The following is a 27,468-nucleotide window of genomic DNA, read 5'->3' as shown; positions in this document are numbered from 1 at the left end:
TTCTGGACTATCAGGTTCAGGTGACTGGTGGTGGACTGGACGCTGAATTTTTATTTCAGGTTTAGTGTTGCCTACAGTATTATTTTTAGGCTTCTGATTGGCTGAGGGAACATCATTACCGCAACGATACTGATTAACGTCAACGGCCTCGATGGTGTAGTCGTAGTGGATTGAGTGCTGGACTGATAATCCGAAGGACCTGGGTTCGAATCCCACCCGTAGCACCATTTTTTGTACGCAGAGGATACGCGTCCGGTAACCGGACGTGGATTAGGCGTCCGGCAGTTACTGTCATAACCTAACCTAACCAACCAAACTTGCTGATAGTGAAAAAATCAAATGAAGGTTCAATTCTCTTCATAACATAAAATTATAAATGCCAAAAATTCTAACAAAAGATGTACAGTTAAGAAGAAATTACATTCAAAGCAAAATCTGTGACAAAAACTTAAAGTAACCGATGGGTTTCGAACCAGGGACCTCTTGGATATCAGCCGAGCACTCTATCCACTACACCACGAACAACGCTGGCCGAACATCGTATCGTTGTGGTAATGGCGTTCCGGGACCCCACAACCCGGTGACGTCACTACCGGACGCCTAATCCATGTCTGGTTACCGGACGCGTATCCTCTGTGTTTTTTGTATTGGACTTTTTCATCATCAACACGTTTGGTTGGTTTGGATAGGTTATGATGGTTTAATTTTATAATTCGTAGAGGATACGCGTCCGGTAACCGGACGTGGATAAGGCGTACGGCAATGACGTCATGGGGTTGCGGGAGCCTGGAACGCCTTTACTACAACAATACCATGACCAGCCATCGGTGATTGTGGTGTAGTGGTTAAGGTGCTCGGCTGATATGCAAGAGGTCCAGGGTTCGAGTCCCATTGGTAACTTTAACTTTTTGTCGAAGATTTTGCATTGAATACCATTTATTCTTAACTGTACATCTTTTATTAGAATTTTTGGCATTTATAATTTTTTAATAGAGAAAGAATTTAACCTTAATTCGATTTTTTCATCATCAGCAAGTTTGGTTGGTTAGGTTAGGTTATGACAGTAATTGCCGGACGTCTAATCCACGTCTGGTTACCGGACGTGTATCCTCTGCCTTTATAATTAAAACATTATAAAATTGAATTTGACCCATTTATAGTTTTATTTTATGAACAGAAACATATTTTCGAATAAAACCTTCATTCGGTTTTTCATTATCAGCAAGTCTGGTTAGTTTGGTTAGGTTATGATAGTTTAATTTTATAATTAAAAAATTATAAAATAGGATTTGAGGCATTTATAATTTTATTTTATGAACACAACTATTTTTTCGATTAATACTTAAACCTTCATTAGATTTTTTCATTGTCAGCACGTTTGGTTGGTTTGGTTAGGTTATGACGATTTAATTTCACAATAAAAAAATATAAAATTGAATTTGAGGCATTTATAATTTTATTCTATTAACAAAACTAATTTTTCAATCAGTAAACCTTCATTGAAATCAGAAGCCTCTAAATGACACTGTTGGCAAAATTAATCCTGAAAAACAAATTGTGCGGACTGGACTACTGACTGGACTGTAAACTGCACTAAAAGGACTGAAACCACCTGAACTGAAACTGAGCTGTCGCGCGACGATGAACCTGTTGTAAACAATAATAATAAAAGTGTCTTGTCTTAGAGGTTAGAGGCTAGAGGTTATGGTTTATGGTTATTGGTTATCATGATTGTAGACATGGTAGGGTAAAAGGGTAGCAAGGCAGGGTAGAGACCTAATCTTCATCGTGTGTAAGATTTGTTTGAAGATGTAAAGATTTTTGTTTTTATGAAATAACATTTAGATTAACTTAAGTAAAGCTGAGAGCGGCATCTCATTATAAATTACTCTTCATAGACTTTTGGGGTAAGTAAACTTACACCTAAGTTAGAGCTATGTCCGTCAATAAATAAATAGGCTACCCTATATCAATGAGTTGCTTTGAACATAAATGCTATGAACTACTCAGTATCAGACCTGGGCTATGGCACCAATTTAAGAAACTTTTGTTGTAAACTTACAAGTTTAAAAAGACAAGAGTTTTATTCCCTAAGTTAGTATAAACACGTTTTAAGTTTTACGAAGCCCCCGATTTTAGTCCTAGGCTTCGTTTGTGGGCCGGGGTACAGACCTAATTGTTACCCTTACAGCAAAAAGAACATTCGAGGAAAACTGCATCATATTGTCATATAGGCCTAGGCCTAAGTTTTTCCCACCAATAAATGGCATTTATACATCCTAACTTAATAATTTCCCTATGGATTTGATTACCCCGGTAACACTTTTTGGTAGGAGGTTTGCTGTTGTAACTTAGGCCGAAGTTTATGTCGGAAAAGTACCACTAAGCTACAAACTTGGTTCCAATAAAGTAAGTTAGCCTAACATATTTTCTGGATAAACTTAGGTTTTTTGCCTGAGTTGTAATATGCATCACCATTCAGAGTTATTATTTTAGCCTTGTTAACTTACGCTTCTTACTAAAATTATACGTTTTACTAAAACTACTGTAGGCTACTTTTAAGTAACTTTAAGCCTAGGCCTATCACTTACTTTAACCACAGACAATGCCTTAGTCTATGTTTTAACTTAAAGTTTGAATAACTTGATGTATGTTTTTCTGTGGCTGGCTTTAATCAGTGTTTGGCTTTTGCATTGTTTGGAAGTGAGAGGTAAGTTATAACTTATGTTGAATCCAAGTACTTTGTTACAACATCCAAATGTGCATTTCATTGTATTTAAAAGTATAGCCTTTTGTGTGTTTAATACAATATTTCTAATCAAACACTTTAATGTTTTAGCTTTTACCAAATACCTGTTTCAGACAACCTCGTCACCATGCCCACAGTCATAGTGTTGGACGTTTCTTTATCCATGTCACTACCAGTGACTGTACCAGACTCTAATGAAACGTTTACAAGCCTACAGTTAGCCATTCATGGGATAAACAGCCTTCTGGACTACCTTTCGTTGTATTCCAAGCTGGAGTTTGTTGCTCTGGTAGGCTAAGTATACGACAATGGCAGTTGATGCGTAAGGGAAGTTTGCCTGGTTGCCAAGACAACAACTAACTTAGCTTATTTTAAGGCGGGTCTGCACATTCGGTATTTACCAAGCGCTAAATATTTTATCATTGGCAAACTACTTTTGTAGATATTTGCTGATTTCTGAGCCGGGTTGCCCACCCATTCATCCATTTCCGAGCAGTCAGGCTAGTTGCTTTGATATGTGCAAAAGAGTAACCTTGGAGCAAGAATAGAAACGACAAGCATTGGCGTTCACAGAATTATGAGTAGACTAACACCTATCCACACCCTAGGTAGCTGCTTAGCACTCAATTAATATGCGGACCCGCCTTTATGTTACGCTGTAACTTGAGTAGATAATCTACACAAAATTACTTACGGAAAGTAAATAAAAGAAACGTCTTATAACACTTAAAACATATATTTACGCTTATACTGTTACTCACAAGATGTTAAATATACCACTTACCATCTTTTTTGTATATTTACCGTCTTGTGAGTAACAGTATAAGCGTAAATATATGTTTTAAGTGTTATAAGACGTTTCTTTTATTTACTTTCCGTAAATTTAATAACACGTACTGTAATAACTGTATTACTGATACTTAGTAAGATTAAAAGAACCCGATACTAGGGACAACTTACTAATTAGCATGTTAACTCCGACTGCCGTTCCACTCCGCTTCGTGCCATCGTTCCTAGTCGGTGACGTCACTCAGCAGTGCAGCCAACCACACACACGAACTCAATAATCTTCTGGCAATGTAATATAGCCTTATATATTACACTCGCCCCAAACTTAAAATAAAACTCTTCTCTAACGGCCTAACCTTTTTCTTCTAGGCTAAGCCAAATCAACATTTTTTTTTTCTTCTTTTACAATTTTTTTTGTTTGTTTATAAGCTTCACAAAATACTTCAGTAATACTAAATAAACTTTTCTTCTTCAAATAAAATAAACATAAAATCTTCTCTCTCGAACTCGGCCTTTTAACTTAAAGGTCGAGCCGCTTCGGCTTTTGCACAGTCCTTTGAGATCTCCGAAGTGATGGCGGGCTGCACTGCTGGCTGGGCTGCACTTCGGGATGCTCGTCTGTAGTGTGCGTAGCTGGAGATTTTGGTAGGCCTACACTCCGTTGTTGTCTTGGTGATGTATTCCGAGTTTCCATGACACGAGGTGATCGCTCTGGCGGAGTTTGTATTCCCACAGTAGACTTGTGCTCAGGGGATTTGATCGGAGATTGCACTACCGGCCTATTGACTGTAACTTCCTCTTCCTCAGTCAACTTACTAGATCTCAAATGATCAGCGTGGCAGAAACGTATTTTACCTCCCAGGACGCTCACCACATAAGTAGACGGACTTTTCCGCTCCAAAATTCTCCCAGGAATCCAAGAAATGATCTCCTGCCGTACTGACTTCACAAGCACCCTTTCTCCCTCCACAAAGGATCTGAAACTTCCCCGATGGTTATCGGCTGCTTCCTTCTGCACCTCTTCTTATCAATGGCTGACAATAAACAGGGTTTAAGCATTGTCAACTTAGTTCTCGGTTTCCATTGAAGGAACAATTCCGCAGGGGTAACACCAGTGACAGTAGCCTACTGGGTGTGTTGCGAAATGCAAAGAGGAAATTATCCAATTTATGTTGTAAAGAAATGGTCTCAGAACCACTAGCCATAACCTGTCTTTTAAGGTTCTTCTTGACTTCCTGTACAAATCTTTCTGCAGCCCCATTCGAGGCAGGATGGTAAGGAGGTGAGAGCGTAAACTTAATACCGTTGTTGCTCAGAAATTCTCTGAATTCCCCACTAGCAAAATTGGGGCCATTATCACTGACCAATTCTTCCGGTAGGCCAAAAGACGCAAACAGCGTACGCAGTTTTTCAATGGTTTTAAACGATGTAGTAGATTTCATGATAAACACTTCTAGCCATTTGCTAAAACTATCAACAACTATGAGCATTTGTTGTCTTGTTAGTGGGTCTTCCGCATAATCCACGTGGATGCGCTGCCACCTACTTGAAGCTCTAGGCCACTGACATAATGGCACCTTAGCCACAGCATTCCTTGTACACTGACACACATGACATGAGAGAACAGTCTCTTCAATGGTTTTATCAATCCCCGGCCACCAAACAAAGCTTCGGGCTAACATTTTCATCCGATTTATTCCGGGATGCTGATAATGCAGCAATTGGATAACGGCACTCCTCAGTTTCTCTGGCACCACTACTCGACTACCCCATAAAACACACTGGTTCTCTACGGACAACTCATCCCTTCTTCGAAAATAAGCAACCAGCTCAGAATCTTGACTATCACGCCATCCATGCCAAATGAAATCTCTGACCTTTGTCAAAACAGGATCAGTATCAGTAAGTCGAGCGATATCCTTAGCAGTAATAGGATTGAGATCACTCACCAATTTGAAACAGTCAAAGGCCTCTACCAGGGAAGAAACATGAGAGATGTAGTTGGAATCCAGCTCCAATTGGTCGTCATCAGGTAACGGTAATCTCGAAAGAGCGTCCGCATGTGGCAAGTCCAAGCCACGGCGGTACTTTACTTCAAAACTGTAGGCGGAGAGGATCAGGGCCCATCGTTGAAGACGCGCAGCGGCGACACAGGGAACTCCCCGCTTATTTCCAAAGATTGTCACTAAAGGAGCATGGTCAGTCTGTAACACGACATTTTTCCTACCGTAAATATATTTATGGAATTTTTTTACTCCAAAAACAAGAGCCAAAGCTTCTCTATGCAACTGTGAATAATTTCTTTCACTAGCACTCAAGGATTTCGATGCGAAGGCAATAGGCCTCTCTACTCCATCAATTAGGTGCGAAAGCACGGCACCAACACCTCGTGGACTTGCGTCACAAGTCAAAACTAATGGTCTATTTACATCGTAATGAACTAAGACATCTGAAGGCAATACCCATGTCTTACTTTCTTGAAAAACAGAAGAACATTGGGATGACCATACCCACGGTGCATCCTTACGAAGTAGATCGTAAAAACAGCTAAGTTTGAAAGATTGCAAATAAACTTCCCATAATAATTTATAAGGCCTACATAGGCTCTTAACTCTTCCTTTGAAGTTGGCTCGGGTGCATTCCGAATCGCCTCCAAAATACCCTCCTGCGGGCTGATCCCTTTTGACGACAAACAGTAGCCTAGGTACTGTACTGACGGCTGTAAGAATTTACATTTAGAATCATTTACCTTGACTCCATAACTTTGAAGACGTTGAAGAACACTCTCCAAGCGTGACAACGCTTCCTCTTGCGAAGATCCACCCACCAGTACGTCATCCAAATATGCCACTGACCCAGGTAGGCCACCAATAATTTTGTCCATGGCCGCTTGGAAGAGAGCCGGAGCCGAAGACAAGCCATACGGCAGACGTCGCAAACGCACTAAGCCCTTGTGCGTAGTTAGAGTCAAGAGTGGTTGGGACTCCTCCGCCACAGGAAGTTGGAGATACGCTGCCTCCAAGTCCAAAACTGAAAACCAGCTACAACCTGCTAGAGTAGCAAAAATGTCCTCCGGTTGAGGCAAGGGATAGTGTTCCGACTGGATCACTTGATTAAGGGTTACTTTAAAGTCCCCGCAGAGTCGCACCCCACTTTTCTTCTGAATCACCACAATAGGAGTAGCCCACTGAGAGCTGGTAACGGGATAAGCAATACCTTCAGCAATCATCCTATCAATCTCATCTTCTACTGATTTACGCAACGCGTAAGGAACAGGGCGATATTTAAAAAATTTTGGCACAGCATCCTCTTTTAACACAATACGTGCCTCAACATCCTTGATTTCACCAGGGCCTCCTTTGAACACAGAGGCATACTTTTGTTTCAAACCAGAAACGACTTTAGGCTCAACGGCCTTACCTAGGGTTAGGTTAGGTTCACCACCCTTAGATTTAACACTGCCTGATAGGCTATTAACATTACAAGTAAAAATAGATTTCCAGTCAAAAGCGATATGTTGTAGCCAACTACGGCCTAGAAGCATAGGCTGGTTCGTACGATCAATCTTAACGACTATCATAGGTAACTGGTAAGTCTGGTCCATGTAGGTTACTTTGACTAAAGCTTGTCCAATAACATTGACTTCATTGCCTGAATATGTAAGCAACTTGATATCTACAGTACTCAATTGTACATGAGGGAAATATTTGTTAAACAATTCTTGAGGGCACACAGTTAGTGCCGAGCCAGTATCAATTTCCATTAATACGGATACATTCTCTATTTCTAGGCTTACCTTAAAGGCAGAAACATTATCACCAGAATTCATACTGTACAAAGACAAACTTTCAAACTCCACTTCATCTGGACCACCACTAGGCCTAGGCCTATTTTCCTCTTCCATCTGATGGATTTTAAATTTACCACTCTTTATGGAATTTTTCACTGGATTTTCTGATTTGAACCTGCAAACCTTACTGATATGACCCAACTTTTTACACCCATGGCACTTGTAATTACTATACGGGCAATTATTAGCCCTATGCTCTGGATTGCCACAACGAAAACACTTATTTATCTGAGACATATCTCCCTTCACATCACTTGAATTTGATTTAGATCCCGCACTGTGAAAATTTGAACCTCGGTTGGAAACACGTGGATTCTTCTTGACCTGAAACCTGGAAATTTCCTGAACACTTGAATTCGAGAATAGACCTGTCTGTTTCTCGGCCTGTTCAAGCCTGAGTGCAAGAGCCAACGTTTTCTTCAAATCCATTTCTTCGGAAAGTAATTTTTGACGGATTGCTTCATTTTTAATTCCCGAAACTAACTTGTCTCTCAGTGCATCCGATAAGAATGTTCCAAATTCACACGTCGAAGCCAAATGCTTCACTGCCACCACGAACTCTGCAATACTTTCAGATTGTTTCTGGCATCGACTATAAAAAGTATAACGCTCAGCGACCACAAGGCGTTTAGGAGAATAATGATCTTCCAAGATTTTGCTCAAATTATCGTAAGATTCTTCATCAATCTTCTTAGGAGAAATAAGATCGGTGAGGACGGCTAATATTTTAGGGCCTATTACAGTAATCAAGATGGAGACCTGCTTCACGTCCTTGACCTCGTTGGCCTTGAAAAAGTGTTTCAAACGTAACAAATACGAACTAATATCTTCTTCGTACGGATTAAACTCCGATATCCGACTGATACTAGACATTTCACGCACACGCGGATTTAATTTAACCATCGGGGAAGTTTCATCGTAAGAGTCTCGTAGAGAGTACGGAGGTCGTCTCATCATGAGAATCCTTGGCATTATGTGCAAGAATACTTTCTTAACCCAAGGAGACATCTTGTGTGTAGATGGAGACCTGAAGTGTACGTTCAAGACGCACACAGTGACACAGATAGAGAGCGTGACCAAGATCATGGTGAACAGCAAGTATTTGCCGAGTAGAGGCACGGCGAGTGATGTAGGGGGGATGATCTCGGCAAGCAGCAAGAAAAACACAGTCAGGGACACGAGGATTGAACTGCACAATGTCACCTTTTCTCCTGAATCTGAAGGCAAGTAGAAGACCAGGACAGTAAGGAATGTGATTCCTACACATGGAATGATGAGGTTGACAGTGTAAAAGAGAGTCTTCCGCCGCATTGTGAGGTTGAAAGTTATGTCAGAGTACGGTTCTTGACAACAAGGGTAGTACTCCTCGTTTCTGCTGGCCGGAACCTCGAGAATATCCCATCCTCGTCGCCAAATGTAATAACTGTATTACTGATACTTAGTAAGATTAAAAGAACCCGATACTAGGGACAACTTACTAATTAGCATGTTAACTCCGACTGCCGTTCCACTCCGCTTCGTGCCATCGTTCCTAGTCGGTGACGTCACTCAGCAGTGCAGCCAACCACACACACGAACTCAATAATCTTCTGGCAATGTAATATAGCCTTATATATTACACGTACAATGTTGATCAAGAAGTTATTTACAAAATTACTTAACAATTACTGACATGATTGTTACCTTATTTTATCAGGTGAGCTTCCCTCGTTTTTTGTTGCCTGTAACTTATTCTATTAATATACCCTCAGTTGTTATTTTTTTTACTCATTTAATATTATTTGTTGCTTAACACGTTGGGTGCTGATGACGGGAATTCCCTCCATTGCTTAACATTGAAATAAATGCAATTTTCATGTTCAAACATGTCAACGGCACTTTAAGTGTTAACTCAACAGTCAGATTTGGAGTAGGCAGTGCTCGATTTGGGGTGGAACGGCGTTCCAGAACCTCTCTTTCGGAAAGATAAAAATATTGGCATAACTTAAATAGGTTCAGAATCAGAATCAAACATCTTCTATCCATCTATCCATATTGTATGTACATACATGAAAAGTGTCAAATGTCAATGTCAGACTTCAACTATGTTTTTTTTTACATTTTTATTTTATTTTACAGAAAAGTAGAAATTGCATACAGTTTTATTGTTTATTTTTTCCCATCAGAGCATCTAAGTTTAAAGTTCCGGCAACTCACAAATTGAGCACTGGCAGTAGGTATCATAAAAGTTTTATGAAGTAGGCTAATTGAGTTTAGAGGAAGAATTCAAACTACAAAAATGTGTGTTTGATTGGTGCAATTTTCTAAATAAATTGATTCATAGCCTCACATTTTACTCTGAAGCCCACCAAATTTGGCTCTACTTCCCAAAATAGCAAGTTGTATAGCCTTCATTGTATTGTGCACATCATATTTTCAAATTAAGAAAAGTTTTATCGTAAAGGCACAACAAAAATGAAGATTACATTAATGAGCTAGAAAGCCTTTCTTTTTATATTTAATTAATGGAATAGAAGCCAGTGAATAGATGCCAGTAACATTTTTTACCATCAACACAAAATATTTTATTAAAGAAAGCTTAAATTTTAACCTGATAAATTTGGTCTTCTTGAAGTTTAGATGTATATCTATAGTAAGCTGTTGATTGATTCACATAAAACATTATTAGGATATTAGATTACCCTCTCACCTTAAACTATCCTGTAAGTTGTTCATAAATTACCATAAACTACATCTTAAACATTGTTTTAGATGACATACTCTTCTTCTTATGAAGTCCTGTCAACTTTCACTAGAGATTTTGAAGTGTTGAAAAGCCGACTTGCCCAATGTGAAGAGCAAGACAAAAGCTGTTTGGTGCCAGTCTTGACCGGAGTCAACAAATTAGTGTTGGGAGAATGGGGAAGCACTACCCCTTGTCAGGTATTGATGATTTTATTTTAAAAACCTAAATTGCCTTGTTATTAATTGAAGCTGTTGTAAATTATCAATAATTGTCTGTTGCTAGCTTAAGGGTTTCGACCTAGGGAGGAGGTGTTTTGAATAAAACATACAATTTATGGACTCTGAAAAAATTATTTAAAACAAGATTTATCTTTGTTAGGCCTACATGAATTTGAACGGGTGGTGTTTTTGGCCTCTGAGACGTCAAAACAAAAAAGTAAACCATCCCGGGTCCATATCGTGCCATGATACTCGCTGTAATAGCTTATTTTCTATAAGGGAAATTTGCTAAACCAAGCAGGCTTGTTGCACACAGTACCGGTTAAGATTGCTGCAGTCTGAGCAAGATGCCGACTAAAAGTGTCATGTTGATGATTTATATGAGCATCTTGTTCAAGTAGAGATCTTGCACTGAAGAATTCAGATTTGGGTTGTTCCACTTTGCAAATACAAACAAACTAATGATTTTTCATTTAAATGTTAAGTGACAATGATAATAAGATTTTTTTCTCTCAAAACTCCTAATGTAAACGATGGTGAAATTTGGCATTGTTTATGGTACTAGATAGTCCTATCATGGCTAGTAGACCTACTCGACAAGAGTCAACAACATAACCCAAAGACCTGCTCTAAAGTAATATCAACAACCTAAAAGACAACTTGTAGTTTATTATGCCTGTGAAATACACAAAATGGATAAACATCTCTTTACAGGTAGTTCTGGTAACCAATGGAGCAAGTCGTCGTCATTCGGAACTTGAAGCTCTCAGTAAGATCGGGCCGTTTGCGTCACCTTTGCCGTTTGCTTTCCCAGGGAAATTGTCAGTGGTCGTTGTGGCACCTCCAGGTCCGACCAATCCAATATTGTCTCAGGTAAGAGCGAAGATGGTTAATGAATATTGTCTAAGAAAAATCATAGTTCTATTGTAAGGTTGAACTGTCCTAGTGATGCTCTCAAAGCACAATCATTCACTTTATGATTAATGTGTGTGTTTCTGTTCCATTGTCAAATGACTGATCTAGGACCTGTCTGGGTTGTGTAAATTATTTACTGTTGTTTCTTTTATCCCAGGTAGTCAGGTTATCTGGAGGAGATGGTTCTGTGATGCAAGTAGACTCTTGTCTCTCGCCTCAGTCAATTTACAACCTGTTCCAACAACTAGCCGAAAAGAACTACGCTTCCTTCTGCGGCATGTTGAAGTGCGGAAACCTCAGCTCCAAAGTGATATTGTCTCCAGCACCTATGGTAATGTCTCGTAATTATTGTCTTGTGTTCTTTAAATGTGTAGCCTATGTTTTCTATAAAGATTCAAAACATAATTATCCTTAACAAACCAAGAGTACATAGTAAGGCATCATAAGTAGATAGATCTTAGCTTAAAGGGTAATTTTATTGTTATTTTCGCTAATTTTACGTTCTTGATCATCCAAAACCCATGTTATATGTCGGATCATCAACACCCACTTTTAATCATGTATTTGTTTGAATCTAAGACTTATTTATATTTTTCAGCCCTACACAAAGATCACTGACTTTGATTGCCAAACGTACAGTGTAGGCAGTGAGGTTGGAGTGTGTGGCTTTATAGACATGGCTCACGTTGGTAACCCTGCCGCTGTGTCTCGTCACCTCGTACTGCCCTTCCCTCCCTCCCCCTCTCCTGCCGCAGCTCCTCCAATCAAACAGGATAGCTCGGATGACGAGGACGACTCGTCCCATGATGAGGGGAAAACTCCGTCTTTCTGCGTTTTACTGCACGGTGCACTCAAGGTAAATTAAGTTGAGGTTTCAAAGAAAAGCCAAGTTGTTGATTCATAACTTTTAAAGGAATTAGCTTATCTGAGGAAGTAAGAGTCCAAGGACTAGTATACTGTATACTCAGTAAAAGGCTACAAAAACATTGGCCTAATAAAGAGAGATATTTGGAGAACAGATTCGATGGTGTTAGGACCAAATTTTAGCGTTATTTTTTGTGTCCTTATGATGTGTATTTATTCAAATGAAAAATGCTTGTTCGTTGTTTATTATTATTTTACAGGACATGATAATTCTAAAGTAGACTTTTGAGAAGGACATCAAATGGCTCATTTCTACAAAAGTTGTCTATAAATTAAGGTCTCCAACAAATACTGAATTCTCTGTCTTCCGGTGAGAGCCACATCAAGTTAGTATTACACTATGTACAAAGCTAGAGGTTTCGCCCATGCCATGATGAGGCATCCTCAGTGGCAAAACAGAGGTCTCCAACAGTTTTTATATTTCTTGTTTTGACTACTATACATTTCACTCTGTGGGGTTTCTCTTGTGAGGTTGTGTACTAATCTTGATATGTTTGTATAATGCCAAATACAGTAGAACCTCGCTAATCCGTCACCTACGGGACCGGGAGCATGGTCGGAACAGCAAAAAGGTATCAGAGGAACGCGTTTATTGACATAAAAACGTAGTAAAACTGTATTTTGAACAGACCGCGGATAACTGATAACCACAGTTAATCCAACATGATATAAAACAGTTATTTCCAACTCTTAAACGAAATGGACGTTAATGTATAATTTGCATATTACATCATAAAAATACAATTAGTAGGCTATTGTGCAATCATGATAATTATGTTATGTCGTTACCCTTAGTTCAGTAATAAAAACTGAAACGGTTAAAATCACAGCTTTTTCAAACTTTACTCAAACAAATTGCCAAACATTGTACAGCAAAATAAAGAACAGAACATTAGAAAGTCTAGTAAGCTACTGCTAGTCATAGGCCACTGCCACGCTGTTTCAGGACAGAAGAATGTCGATAAAAACATTAGGTAAGGCATAAAAAACGTATAAAATAGTAGCCTACTACAATAATAGTAGCATAACAACAGTCGTAAAATACACCGATAAAGATAACAATGACATAAAAACATCGCTTATTCTTTCTCTTTGTTCTTCTATTCTTTCTTAAGTTTCTCTTCATCCACCCTTTCAACAAGTTGCTATGGTTACTTAACACCCAATCACAGGCTACTAAAGTTGTCATAATTACCAAAAATACCCAATTACAAAATGTTGTGACATAGTAAGCGCACAGCAGACAGATGTGTTGTGTGTAGGCCTAAGGAGCAGACGATTGTCAGTGCAAACGGATAGCTTGACCTTGAAGCTTTGATCGGCATTCCTTTGTTTTGCTTCCATTTTATTTTTGTCAAATGAACTGTGACTTTCCAAAAACAATAATGTGGGAGCCTACTTAATATTAATAATGGACAGACATGGTTAAATATACAATGAATTTCAACACATTAGACTAAAAAAAAACACAATTTATAAAGTTTTCTGGGTGCTTTTCTTGGACAATGAGGTTATGTTAGCGGAAGCCTATTGTGTTGGCGGCACGGTCGGACCAAGCAAGGAGTCAGACCATCAGAGGTCGTATTAGCGAGGTTCTACTGTATCAAAAAACTTGTTTTTTACCAATTGTGATGGGACATGTCTAAATAAATTATTTTTTTGGGTTGGAACTTACAAGGCTGTGGTATAATTTGTCACAGGTAGAGAATATGGTGGCGTTATGTCAAGTAGCCCCAGAATGGTACGGTTTGCTCTACTCCTGGGCTGACTCCAAGAAGAAGTCTAACCTGATGCTGACTCTGCTAGAGCCTGGTAACAACCCAGTGCCTTGGTTAGGAGACATTACACAGCTGGGGACAGCAGAATCTGATAAACTAAGTATGTGCCTGCATACTTGTACCTTTGTAGAATATGTTTTAAAGAGTTTTACTGCCTCAATCACAGGGACTATCATCATCATCATCATCACATGCAATTGTGGCTAGGCTAACTATTAATTTTAGAAAATAAAAATTCAATTTTTGTAAAAAAAAATGTTTTTGTGCAAACTGCTGCAGCCTCCTTTTGCTTGCCTAGTGGAAAATCTAGCTCTGTTTTACCTGAATGTTGATTCTGTCATTAGAAACATGACAACTAACACCTTACACAAAAATTATGTCCTTAACTGTGAAATATTATTTTATGTTTGTGTTTATTGTGCCAGAGTGTAGACTGTTTCAAGGGCCACTTTTATAAAATAGGTTTTAGGTTTGTTGGGGGCGCAAGGAAAAGCGAAATCCCCCTTCAATGTAGGTGGAGAGGGGCGTAATTATTTATCTGGCTCATTGTGCATCAAATGCAAACTGTGGGCCTGACTTTTCCATTCAAGTAACCCTGTTATCCTCACAAAAATCCTTAAGACCTAAATTGAAGCCCTCGTGCTCAACGTTACGTCTTTAACTCATGGAGTCTTATAGCTGAGTGATCAAAAGATAGCTAGTCTGATTCAGAGTAAAGATTCAAACTTAGTGATGTTTTGTAACTGAACCGGGGGGTCCTTGGTCGTTGGGCTCTAAATTAATGTCTAGGCTACAGAAACAGCTAAGCTTATTCAGTAACGAAGCAACCTAAAGCATTCCACTCCATTCTACCCTTATATTCAGCCTACAATACGATATATTGAATCATAGGCCTAGTCTTCTTGTTATGGTCTTTTTGTGCTGCATTTTATTGCAACAATTCAATTGAATTTATCATAAACACTTGATACTTATATTGTCACTATACTGTACGTGATTCAATTCCTTTGATATCACGGACGATTAATATCAAACATTAGAAATGACAAAATAAATTTTAACAAAAACTAGGTATCTTCTTTATTGTATTTAACAAAACAAAATACTAAACTATTTTCTGTTTACAAAACAATTGAAAAACATATGACTGTTTATATATTAATTATTAAACAGTCTTTTGGCAAACTTATATGAAATATATTGAGGGGTTTTCTTTATCAATGATTAATTATTAATTTATTGCAAAGTACGTCAATCATCCCCCCCCAAAACCCTCAATATATATTTCAAATCTTCCTCTTTCTAGACCTTAAGTTATACCCAGGTGAAGCATCGTTATGGTCTTCTGCTTCTTGCTCTTCGAACTCTCTTCGGCTTGTCGATTCATATGTTTGATTTGTTTTACGTTTTCTTTATGCCATGCAGTCAAATTCATAGTTTCAGGAGACTTTTCATGCATGAAGTTCCAATCACCAGTTCTTTTTATTTCCCGACCAAGAAAAAGTGGCCGACGTCCACTCATGCTTGTACTAGCTTTTTGGTTGTTAGCCTTGGTACAGGCACAGATAGTGCAGGATTGGACGTAGTTCTTGATGTCCCGATGCATATTTACCCAGAAGAAACGACGCCGAATCGAAGTGTAGGTCTCATTCTGCCATTTCTTTATCAGTTCCAAGTCAATGTCACAATTTTCCCGTTGTGCCACCATAAGAACAGGCTCAATCTGTCTTAACTTCATTGGGACTGGAACTTCCCTCTCCATGAGTTCTTTGGATATCTCACCACTGTCTACCGGTTTTCTTGACAAGCTATCAGCAATAGTTTTATTGTTGACTTGATGTAAATCCACACAAAGTCTGTAGTCTCCGTTCTTCTTTTTGGGTAATACTATTGGTGAAGCCCATCCTGAAGATGACGGTTCAATTAGCCCTTGATTATCCATTTCCTTTACTTTGTCGGGGTTAAGAGGGTAAGGTTTCTGTTTGACAGGAGTGTCATCTTTACAAGAGATCTTATGTTTTACCGTAGTAGTGAACCCAATTCTGTCTGTAATTACTTCTGGAAAGATACTGAGTAAATTATTCAAGTCTGTTCTTTGATTGAGATCCAATATTCCCGTTTTCAGTTCATCCAAAATGTTGTTTTCTAATTCTGCTCCCAAATCAAAGTGTTTGTCCTCTAACCATCCCAATCTGACTCTATTTTTAATGCTAAAAATTATTTCATTTGCTGTATAATCTATCAACACACCGTATTTGACAAGGAAATCATGCCCTAGTATGATTTCCGGGATTAAATCCTTAATCACTTTTACCGGAATGTGAATAGATTCTTGAGAACATTTGGCTTCAAGAAAAGTAAATCCTTCGATTTTGTAATTTATATCTTGTACTGCACCTTTGACAACAGTTACGCCGTCTGGACGAACAGGTTTTAACAATTTCGCCACCGTCATGTCAATAAACAAATGTGATGCTTGAGTATCAAGGATTGCAGTAAAATATTTGTCACCAATCTGTAAACCAATTGCCGGTCGGGGATTACCCACACTCTCACTAGAAATTTGACCAATATAGGTTCGTTCTGACTTGTAGTTTTGGGACTTAGAAACTCTTCTAGAACCATTCTCGTCCCTATTGGAACGGTTCTGGTCTAGATGATTCTCCGGACAACGGGCCTTCACATGCCCAGTTTGCCCACATTGATAGCATTTAAAGGAATTAACAAGGTTAAAAGATCTTGCTTTTGAGGAATACAAGCTTACCTCTTCGTCTAGTTTTGCTACTATGCTCCTGAGCTCGTCAAATGATTTTGGTTGAGCTACCTTAACGAGAGACCTAATCTTATCATGTAAAAGTTCCACAATATAAGTAACACTCTCGTCAATCCTCCCACCTGATGGATCATTCATTCTCTTAAACAACTGTAACTTTTGAATAACAAATGCCCCAGCTCTCATGCCACTAGGTTGAACATCCGTCAAGAATTTCTTAGTGATTAATGCTTTGACAGCCTCTGAATTAAATCTCTGCATAAACTCATGTTTGAATGTGTCCCATTCTAGACTTAGACCCTTAATGTTTTGCCACCAAGTACCTGCCGAACCCCTCAACTGTTGGCTCACAATCTGCAGATATATTTCTGACGGTATACACGTCCGTTTTAACAAAGACTCGCACGTAGCTAGAAACGCTGTGGGACATTCCTCCAACCTCCCATGAAATTCCGGTAGGCTGTCTCTGATAATTTTGGGATCTACAGTAGGCATGAATGATAGTTGGGATTCTGGATTATTCAAAGTAATTGTCTTTTCCTGTGAGGATATCTGTGTTCCAATAGCTTGCATTTTATTGTTAAATTTAGTTTCAATGTAATTAATTTTAATTTCCAATTCATTTAATTTATCAGAGTTACCAACAAAGTTTGTTTCTAATTTCGTAATTTTATCAATGGTTACGACAACATCTGACTCCAATGATTCGATTCTATTGTCTAATTTTGAATAGTTTTGAGAAATTTGTTCCATAAAAGATGACATATTACTATTAATATCTGCCGACTGTGTGTCAAGTTTCTCAGATTGGATATCTAGTTTCTCCGAAATTTTGGACAGTAGAATACTCACCGGGTCAGGTTGTGGTATTTGTTCTGCCAACTGGGTATTCCGTCCTACCGGTGATCGAAGCTCGTAGGCTTTGCTTCCTGTCCCCTTCTGCTCACCTTCTTCCAGGCCTTTCTCTAGCATTTCAGTTGTTAATTCTTCAACTCCTAATTTTGTCATTTCTAAATTTAAAATCCTGTCACGGTCGCCAATTTATATCGTCACTATACTGTACGTGATTCAATTCCTTTGATATCACGGACAATTAATATCAAACATTAGAAATGACAAAATAAATTTTAATAAAAACTAGGTATCTTCTTTATTGTATTTAACAAAACAAAATACTAAACTATTTTCTGTTTACAAAACAATTGAAAAACATATGACTGTTTATATATTAATTATTAAACAGTCTTTTGGCAAACTTATATGAAATATATTGAGGGGTTTTCTTTATCAATCATTAATCATCGTACGTCAATACACATTGTATATGAGTTGTTAATTAGTTAATATAATAATGAAAATTTGAGTTTACAAGTACATGAGAATCAAATCTCTCTCTGCCTGTTAAAAGGAACATTTTTTGTAAGGAAACATTGAGTAAATAATATGGAAAACTAAATACAGTAAAATGAACGAATATTAAATTAGATGATCACTTTCATTACCAAGCGTATCAAAACAGGTACGAATGTATTTATTTTTATCTAAGAAATCATTTCATGTTATAGACCCTGAGGAAACATTTCCTGTCAAACCGACAGAGAAACGAAGCTACTCACAAAGCAATGTAGTTTGGATACGTCAAGCAGGGCTACAGTCTGACATACAAAAGATATTACGTCACGCTCGGAAACTGCCAGAAAAAACACAGCACTTCTACAAGGTTAGTTTTACAGCCAAACAATTACTTTGCTTTAACTTAACATTTTAAAAACCTAAGCCCAAGTATAGCTCGAGGTGTTAGTTTGTTGAATCTCACCTACGAGGTGTCTTTTGTGATCTGTCCAGTCCATTTGACTGTGTGGTGCATGATATTCTTCTGGAAAAACTTAAACTATATGGAATTGTCGGTTTTTCTTTGGCCTGGTTCGAATGCTATCATCAAGGATGTTACCAACGAGTTTTCATCAAAGATAGATCTAACATTAAAAAATGTCTCAAACTGGTGTCCGGTTCTTCATGGTGTCCCTCAAGGGTCTAAAGTTGGACCTCTTCTTTTTATTCTCTACATAAATGATCTAGCTGCCAGCTGCCACATTGGATTCCAGAATCATACAATTTGCCGATGACACCACGGTGTTGGTCGAAACCCCATCTGTTTCCCTAGCATCTATCAAAGCATTGGAAAATTTGAACAAAATGGAACTTTGGTTCAAACAAAATGGTCATCATCTCAACTGTTCTAAAACGCACTTACTTCATTTCCACAATCCACAGTTAAATGCAGAAAAGGTAACCATCAGCCTAGATTTTGGGGAACAAATCAATGCTTCTGAAAACAAAAAATTTCTGGGTTTGTATGTGAATGAACATTTAAAATGGACAGAACATGAATTTCAGGTAACTAAATTGTCAGCTAAAGCTTTGTTTGGATTAAGGGTCATCTTCAAAATAACAGGACTAAATGCTGCTTTAATAGTTTACCATTCCTATTTTATGTCGAGGGCTTCCTATGGCATTATTTCTCTTATGGCAGCTCTCCAATCATAGATGGTTTTTTATTCTTCAAAAAAAGGCCATAAGAGTTTTAAATAACACGGCACCTCGTACTTCTTGTCGTCCCCTTTTAGCGAATTTCCCATATAGGGAATAAGCTATTACCGTAGTACTCATGGTAAGACCTGGACCCGAGACCGATCTAATTTTTCATTTTGAGGTCCCTAGAGGCCAAAAACACCATCCGTTCAAATTCATATATATATATATATATTTATATATATATTTATATATATATATATGTGTCCGTTAGCGCGATAACTCGAGCAAAAATGATCCGATTTTGATGAAATTTGGTACAAACGTGTAAACCTACGTTTATTCGAACGAGTTCGCGATCCAGCATAATCGGACCATGGGAACGGGGGTTTATGGGGGGTTTTATGGGGTAAAAATGGGTTTTTCCCATTTTTCAACCTAAAAACAAAATATTTTGCGATTTCTTTCTAAACTGTTTTGTAGAGCTTAAAAAAATAAATAATTTAGTATATTGAAGCGCTGTTGTATGCCTAACGGTCACGGAGAAAATTCAAAAATAGTGTAATTAAAAATTCCCATGTTATTCTTATGGAGAAAATGAAAATTGTTGTAGTTTACTTGTTTATGGGTATATATTGATAAAATTTGGCAAATTTATTTATTTCATCCTATACTATTGACGTATGGTCAAAAAACACTTTTTACCTTCCCCGTAGCAGCAAACCTAAGCACTCGTTAAATCTAATGTTATTTAAATAGGGAATAATATGTCTTATTTATGGAAATATTTTAGTAAAAATGTAATCAGACGAGTTGAAATTCGCTTAGTCTGCAGGTTTGCTGCGGCGGGGGTATTTGTACATTTGAAACTATTAACAAATCATGCTGTGTCTATATATCGACCATATATATTTATTTAAAACACTTGACCTCATTCTCATATAAAAATCATCAACAGCCATATAACTCTCAACAGGAATCAAGAATTTATTACAACAAATTACAAAAAGAACATTTTGTATAGTTGAGGTCAATATGAGAGTACCTTAGGCAAGATTGAATAATCTGCAAGGATAAAATTCCAGTAGATATTAATTAGGGCCTATAACATTCAACATAGAAACACTCTTCAGTTCCATAGAACAGTAATTTATGAGAAAGCTCCTTTGTATATGGGTAGGAAATATTCAACCACCTCCCTAACCAAATGAAATCGACAGAAAAGATGGATATTTAAAAAAAAAAAACTACTTAGGGAACATTTGGAAATACTTTGTCCTTATTCAGTTGATGAATTTTTTTTAACTAACGTCACTCTTTTTTTGTTATATTTTAAACTTCTGGCCTTATTTTTAACCCTTTGAGTGCCGGAGACTTTATGTCAGGTACTACACTAAAGTGCCATGTGAGTTATAACTAGGCCTACCCAAAAATGCCGGGCCCTTTTTGTGGCTTTTAGCAATACTTCAGTATAAACGCTATAACTTTTTTATTTATCAACCAATTTTATTAATTTTTTTTTTTATTTACAGAGAAATAACTACTCTACAATATAACACAATTTATAAGTATATTTCATGCAGCAGGCAGTGTGAAAATGATGAAAAATACATACCTTGAAAAGTTTTTTCAAAAAACTTCCATATTCAATGCTGTGTATCATGTGAGAAAAAAATGTTTCACTGAATAAAACTCATACCACTCTGTTTTATATTTAACTGCCAACAAACATTCCAAGTTTCATGAGAAAATAAAGTCAAATAATGAGGTAACAACGTTTTTAGTAATATTATACATTTTTCCTCGGCAGCACAGATATCACACACTAAAGTCATCATGGCCTCATAGTCCTATTCTACAAATAATTTGGCCTAAACTTATATCCAATAAATTATTTTAGTGCCAAATCTGAATGATAAAATAATAAAAAGTCATTTTGAGTAAAATAATAACATACAAAAAATATTTACAATAAGGCGAAACTGTTGGCGAACATATTTTAGCAATGATGTTGAGTGACACACTTATGGTGCAATCCTTTTTTGCACCTTTTGCACATAAATGTGGATTTCTTTCTCCTTCCACCTTCTCTTGTACTTGCTTTGCTGCAAACACAGCAGTTTTTTTCCCGGTTTTCTGGAATTTTTTCGACTAATGGGCTGTCTGCGTCGCCACCACCACGGGAGATTCTGGTCGGAGTTATGTTAGTTATGTCAGTTATGTTGGGTCTCATTTCTTGGATAACTAACCATTCTTTGGCCAGTTCCTCTACAATAAATATACTGAAGGCCAGCCTGTTCATTGGTTTATCAGTGTTAAGTTTGTACAGCAGGTAGGAGTTGAGGAGCATACGGCTAAAAATATTAAACGTGACCTTCTTCCAAAATTTTAAAGTTTTTCTGTCATCTAAGTATTGGTAAAGCATTTGGTCACAGCCATCTACTCCCCCCATGAAGTCATTATAGTTTCTAATTACTTTAGGCTTATTTGTGACATGAACTGACGTCCCCCTTACCCTTGCCCTTCGCTCACTCTCTGCTTTGCCATTGGTTGTTAGTAATAGGACTTGGTTTTTCTGTGATTTTTTTTGCCTATATCCTACCATTAAGAGGTTGTCTTTCCTCAAATACTTTTTCTGCCCTACTTCAAATTTCTCTTTCATTACTTCTGGTATTCCTTTTCTTTTCTTTCGCAATGTACCTGTGAGGTTCGTTGCCTGAGTAAGCAAAAACTTTGCTAGTTTTATTGTGGTAAAAAAATTATCCACAAACACGTGGTACCCCTTGCCAAGTAAGTTTGTCATCATCAGTAGTTTCTCAACAACATAGAAACCAAGGCCCTTCTGTGTTATTTCCCTTTTGTCAGGTCCTTTAGCTCCACGATACACAAAGAAGGACATACAGTAGTGTGTGACAGAATCACAAATGCACCATAATTTAACGCCCCACCGATGTCTCTTTTTGGGCAAATACTGTAACAACTGGGAGTGGGCCTTGGTGCTTACCATGCTCTCATCAACTGAAAGGTTCTCACTAGGAGTAAAGTGAAACCTAGATACCCTATTCATGTGGTCAACTATTGGTTGAAATCTAGCGCACGGGTTATACCCAGGTTCGCGCGGACGAGGCAGTTCTGTTGTGTCAACCAAGTGGAAAAACTGAAGGATTGCTTGAAATCTGTTCCTATTGAACATTCTTGGAAACCAAGGCATAAACTGACTGCTAGTCCTTGACCAATAGCAAAATATTGTAGGTTTTACATTTAGGCTCATATTTAGTAGCACTGCTACAAAAGCCTGCATCTCGATTCGAGTTACCGGTCTCCAGGACTTGGCCCTGCTATGTTCTTTGAGTTGGTGGGCATTTGCAGTAATAAAATTATCAGCAAATTTGTTTGTATATTTTACTAGCATATCAAACAAAGCAACAGTAAAAAATAGTTTGAAATAATCTATTGGAGATGAATTCCTAGGGGGGCAGTGTTTCACGCCAGACAATTCATGAAAAGTAAACGGATTATTGCCGCCAGGGTCATTTTCTTCATTTACTTCTGTCCAACCAGTTCCATCCTCACTATCCTCATTATTTTCAAGATTTTGTTCTTGGTTAGGTGCATCTAACCTAGGTCTACCCCGACGTCTTGGTGCAGGGTTTGGTGCTGGCATAGGCCTAGGATTGTCCACTCTATCCTCCTCCTCATCTGTTGAATAATTATTATTACCAAAGGACTGTAATATCCTATCTATCCTACGTTGATTGTTACCTTCATAGGGGTCGTAATCGGGGTCACTATCGGTATCATCCACAAGATCAGAAATTGAGTCACTGTCAGATTCGGCACCAGAACTACTTTCAATTTCAGAAACCTCACTCACAAAACTATCATCTAAAAAGTCGTCATCTAGAGTTCTTGCAATTGCATTGTCACTTAGTGGAGATCTAGATCGATCCATTACTAATAATCAATAACAAAACATCTCGTAAAAACACCGCACATAACCAAAAACTTGTTTACAGACAGTGAAATACGATGTCGACAATTACGCGCCAGCTGTGACAGCCATCTTGATCTCTGTGTTACAGCATATGAAAACGTAGTACTATAACAAGTGAATGATTACAATTATCGCCGATTCAACGCATTATTTACAAAGAGGAAGTCTTTCTCTTTCAAAAGAATATAAAATATGTGCATATAATCGTCTTTTTCGCGTTTTAATATCGCGTTTTTCAAACGTCCGGCTAACCGGACGTTGGCACTTTTGGCTCGTTCTGAAAACGTCCGGTCACCCGGACGTTGGCACTTTTGGCTCGTTCTAAAAACGTCCGGTTCCCCGGACGTTGGCACTCAAAGGGTTAATATATTACTAATTAATTACAATAAAATGTATAATATTTATATTTTGTTGTGAAAAACTGACGTGCCATATTTCTTTTCATTTCATTTCTTGTAACGGTGAACTACATTTTACAATGTGAATATTTGGTTGTCTAGGAGCTGAACCGTGTGAGACGTGCTGCCATTTCCCTCGGGTTCATCTCGCTGCTGGATGGTCTGGCGGCCATCTTGGAGAGAGAATGCACACTGCTCCCTGGGGGAGCTCACCCGGACTGTGCTCTACAGTTGACTCACGCAGCCAACGTGCTGCGCAAACCGTTCAGCAGGGACCCCAAGTTCAGCATAGTGCCTATGCGCACTCGCTTCCACGAGGGGGACAATTGGTAAGTTTATGTAAATGTACCTGGACAGAATGTTTTAAAACTAAAAAGAATTAATAAATGTTATAGTTTTGCTTTTGGTAGTCTTAAACCTAACTACTTGCTTGGTTCAACTTATTTTTCCTCTGGACATTTTGTAAAGCTACCATTTACTTTTTATTTGTCAAAAAAATACCAGAAGTTTTTTTAGATGAAAATCTTTAGTGTAGAGAGGCATGTCTAAGAGACATATAGCTCTCCTTCATGATTGTTTTCCTCAGCCCATGACTCACTTGGTGGAGCTATACTAAAGTGAACAGGCATCAAAATGTCCACAGAGTATCAAGATACAGAGGATACAAGCTTATGGGACAACCCTGCGCTTTTAGCTCTGGTATGTTGGGGCGGAAATGTACTAGTATCAAGAAAGGAAGAGCCTGAACAGCGACAGCCACATAGCTTAATTGTACAGCAGTTGTAGCGCACAGGGTCTTCCTACAGCAAGAGCGCTGTAGTAAGCTATGTGATGCACAATAAGCTTCGGTTGACGTGCTTGGACCATGAGTCCACCCTCTTACAATCAAGCTATGTGATGGCGAGGAGGGAAAGGAGAGCGGTAGAGGATGATTAGAATTTGCTCTAGACACCAGCTACTGTTGCTAGACACCAGCTACTGTTGCTAGACACCACTTGAGTGTACCATTGAATGTATCCTCTGTTTCTTACATCTCTGAGAAGTTTCCCAAATTAACACTCCTCAATTGTATGCCTAACTAAAAGTTATCATAGCAATTTTAATGACTAAAAACACAGTTATAAATCATTCTAGCAGATTTCACTTTAGACTCTTGATTAGTTTTATATGACTAAACCATGTTTATTTTATTTTCATTTCAACGTATTGAACCTAGTGTACCATTCCCCCTACATAACTGATACGTATGCAATTACAGTCTAAAATATGTATGCAGTTATATAATGCAATAAATAACTAAATTTAACTTAAAAAAAAAAAATAAATAACAAGTATATACAGTTTAAAAGCATTTCAAAGAGTTGAACAGGGCAATAAAAAAGAGAGGACTAAAGTTGACATGCACTTTGATTAATTAATATATTATAAATGTTGTTGCTCAATTCATTGTCAAATGAATGAGATAAGACTTTTCAGCTACATTGTATGTTTCAGGCTATTTCAACCTAAACCACAAACTGGTGTTAAAGAAAACTTACCTAACCCAATTTGAATACATTTTATGCAAGTTGAAAAGTATGTTGGTATGGTAAAATCTTTTTGTAAGTTTTTGGTAAAGGAGTTATTTAGTAATAATATGAGCTGGAATTGATTGTTTTAGAATAATTTTAACTTATACAGATTCCCTGGTAAGCTCAGATATGTAATAACTAATATAATTTGGGTTTTTTAATCTAATGTAAAATACAATTTTTGTTTGAACTGTCATTTTCATAGTACGTAACATTTAAACAGGTTGTTAACCAATTGGAGTTTAAGGCTACCTGTAATCCTAGTCTACCTGATCTTTGGACAGTTATTAATTTTTTACCGATTTTGTAGATCTTTATTTAATGATTTTCAAACTAGTGATAATCAACTGAGTTGCTGATTTGATCGGTTCGGCTTTTTTTAGTCGGATTACAGTTATTTAAACTTAAATTATTTATTTATTTAAATAGAATTTTTCTCTCTACTTTTGCAAAAGTATTACAGTGTGATCGGACCTTGAGACTTAGTTTAAAAATGCTGTCCCTCGTCTCAAGATTACTGAGGTTCATGGTTAGGTTTGTCCAGTACTTCCCCTCTTGTTAACCTATTTATAAAGGCGAAGCCTATTGATAATTTTATTCCTCCCTAAACACAACAAAAATTTAATTATTGTAATTATTTTTTCAGATTGGCTGGTGATTTACAGACTGCAGCGCTCATGTTTTGTACAGTTGTAAATATTGTATTTCATGTATATCGTTTGTGTAAATTTTAAGTATTTACATTTTATAAGTAAATATAAAAAGTCTAGCGATTGTGTGATGTTTTTTTTTTAATTTTCCATCATTACCTCTTTGGCAAAAAAAATCAAAAGGTGGTGAAATTATATAGTTATTTGTGTAACTAGTCTGCGTAGTGGCCCTTTGCCCCCGGCTTTCATATTATATTTTATCTACAGTTACTATAAAGCGTATAAATAATTAGTCCCTCAAACACTAAACAGCACGTGTAGTTGTCGTATCTTTAAGTGTTGCCAACTTATTTTCAAGCATACATGTATTTGCTTTTGATGTGCCTAACAAAAGCACAATGTTTTGTGTTGTTTGGTTGGAATACGGCAAAAGTATAAAGAGTGTGGCAAAAGTAAGTAAATGCAGCAATTAGCTACTTTGCGTACTATAATCAGTGCAAGTAAGCCCACTTTGTCAGGTAACTGTAGGAATTATTCATTTAACTGTATAAAAATGAATTAAAGTGTTTTTGTGAGTTTAATTTAACATTACAGTATTGACTTAGAAACAGTATCATTCTACTATAAAATCTGAAATCTGTTTTGAGGTTTGTTTCATGTTGAGTTTCTATTATTTGAGTGTTTCTCTAATTCATATTTATTTACCTGTTTCCTTTAGCACAATAACTCAAGCAAAAATCATCTCATTTTGATGAAATTTAGTAGACCCTACAAGCATATAATATATTAACCTAATAGCTAAAAGGTGTTTATAATAAACCTGTTTTTTTTTTCAAACAAATTTGCAAACTAGCATAATCATCCTTCAGGAAATGGGGTTTGTGGGAGCATAATGGGGGTAAAATTGGTCTATTCCAATCTCGACCCTTGTAAAATAAAATTTTGCAATTAATTTCTAAATCATGTCTTAAAATTTAAACAAAGCTAACATAATCAAGTATATTGAAACTTTGATGTAACCTAAATGGTTATCGAGACAAATTTAAACAAAAATTTAAATTACGTTATTGTTATAGAGAATAAATAAAATGAAGTAGTTATAGTTTGTTTATGGATATATTTGACTAAATTTATGCATTTCATACTAAGCTTTCAATATAAAAAAATACAATTTACTACCTTACATGTAAACCTATTGTAAGTACTCTTTAAATAGGGGATGAATATAAAAGAAATATTTTGGGAAAAGCCGATCAGGCAAATGAAAATTAGCCTAATAGGCCTTAACACTACAGTACTAACAATTGCTTGGTACTATAATGTTACATTAAGTTTGAATAGATTTAAATTGGTTTAAAAATAGGAAACTTGCAAAACGCCATCATGTAAACCGGGCAGGAACCACCACACTACACTGTCTTTAATTGATCTATGAGGACCAAGGGAGTATTGTGTAATACATCAGATATCCTGGAAATTAATATTTTCCTTGTTTTCTCTTTTAGTAACTATAGATACTGACTACTCCTCAAGCGAGGCTGCAACTGGTTACTGGTTCCATCGTAGAAATCTCCACATTGGTATCCACTATCCCCCTCCTTT

General features: G+C 37.3%; 1 protein-coding gene across 4 annotated transcripts; it reads left to right on the top strand.

Moving 5' to 3' along the window:
- Positions 1 to 1,721: 1,721 nt before the first annotated feature.
- Positions 1,722 to 25,990, top strand: LOC128996340 (integrator complex subunit 14-like). Of its 4 annotated transcripts, none has more exons than XM_054421605.1 (11): positions 1,722 to 1,907; positions 2,863 to 3,038; positions 10,140 to 10,310; positions 11,046 to 11,204; positions 11,404 to 11,577; positions 11,845 to 12,102; positions 13,871 to 14,048; positions 18,287 to 18,441; positions 23,748 to 23,974; positions 25,140 to 25,220; positions 25,863 to 25,990. In XM_054421605.1, the coding sequence occupies exons 2-10, from the start codon at positions 2,877 to 2,879 to the stop codon at positions 25,195 to 25,197; spliced, it is 1,542 nt and encodes a 513-aa protein (XP_054277580.1). In that variant the 5' UTR covers positions 1,722 to 1,907; positions 2,863 to 2,876; the 3' UTR covers positions 25,198 to 25,220; positions 25,863 to 25,990. The 4 variants fall into 4 exon arrangements, with proteins under 4 accessions (XP_054277580.1, XP_054277579.1, XP_054277582.1 ...); XM_054421604.1 differs by having other exon boundaries at positions 25,140 to 25,246; XM_054421607.1 differs by lacking the exon at positions 25,140 to 25,220.
- Positions 25,991 to 27,468: the final 1,478 nt, after the last annotated feature.

The sequence above is a fragment of the Macrosteles quadrilineatus genome, unplaced genomic scaffold, assembly GCF_028750875.1.
Source record: "Macrosteles quadrilineatus isolate MER2022 unplaced genomic scaffold, UCM_ALF_1.0 Scaffold_6__1_contigs__length_79288215, whole genome shotgun sequence".
Classification (NCBI taxonomy): domain Eukaryota; kingdom Metazoa; phylum Arthropoda; class Insecta; order Hemiptera; family Cicadellidae; genus Macrosteles; species Macrosteles quadrilineatus.
This window is presented reverse-complemented; position numbering and strand designations above follow the sequence as displayed.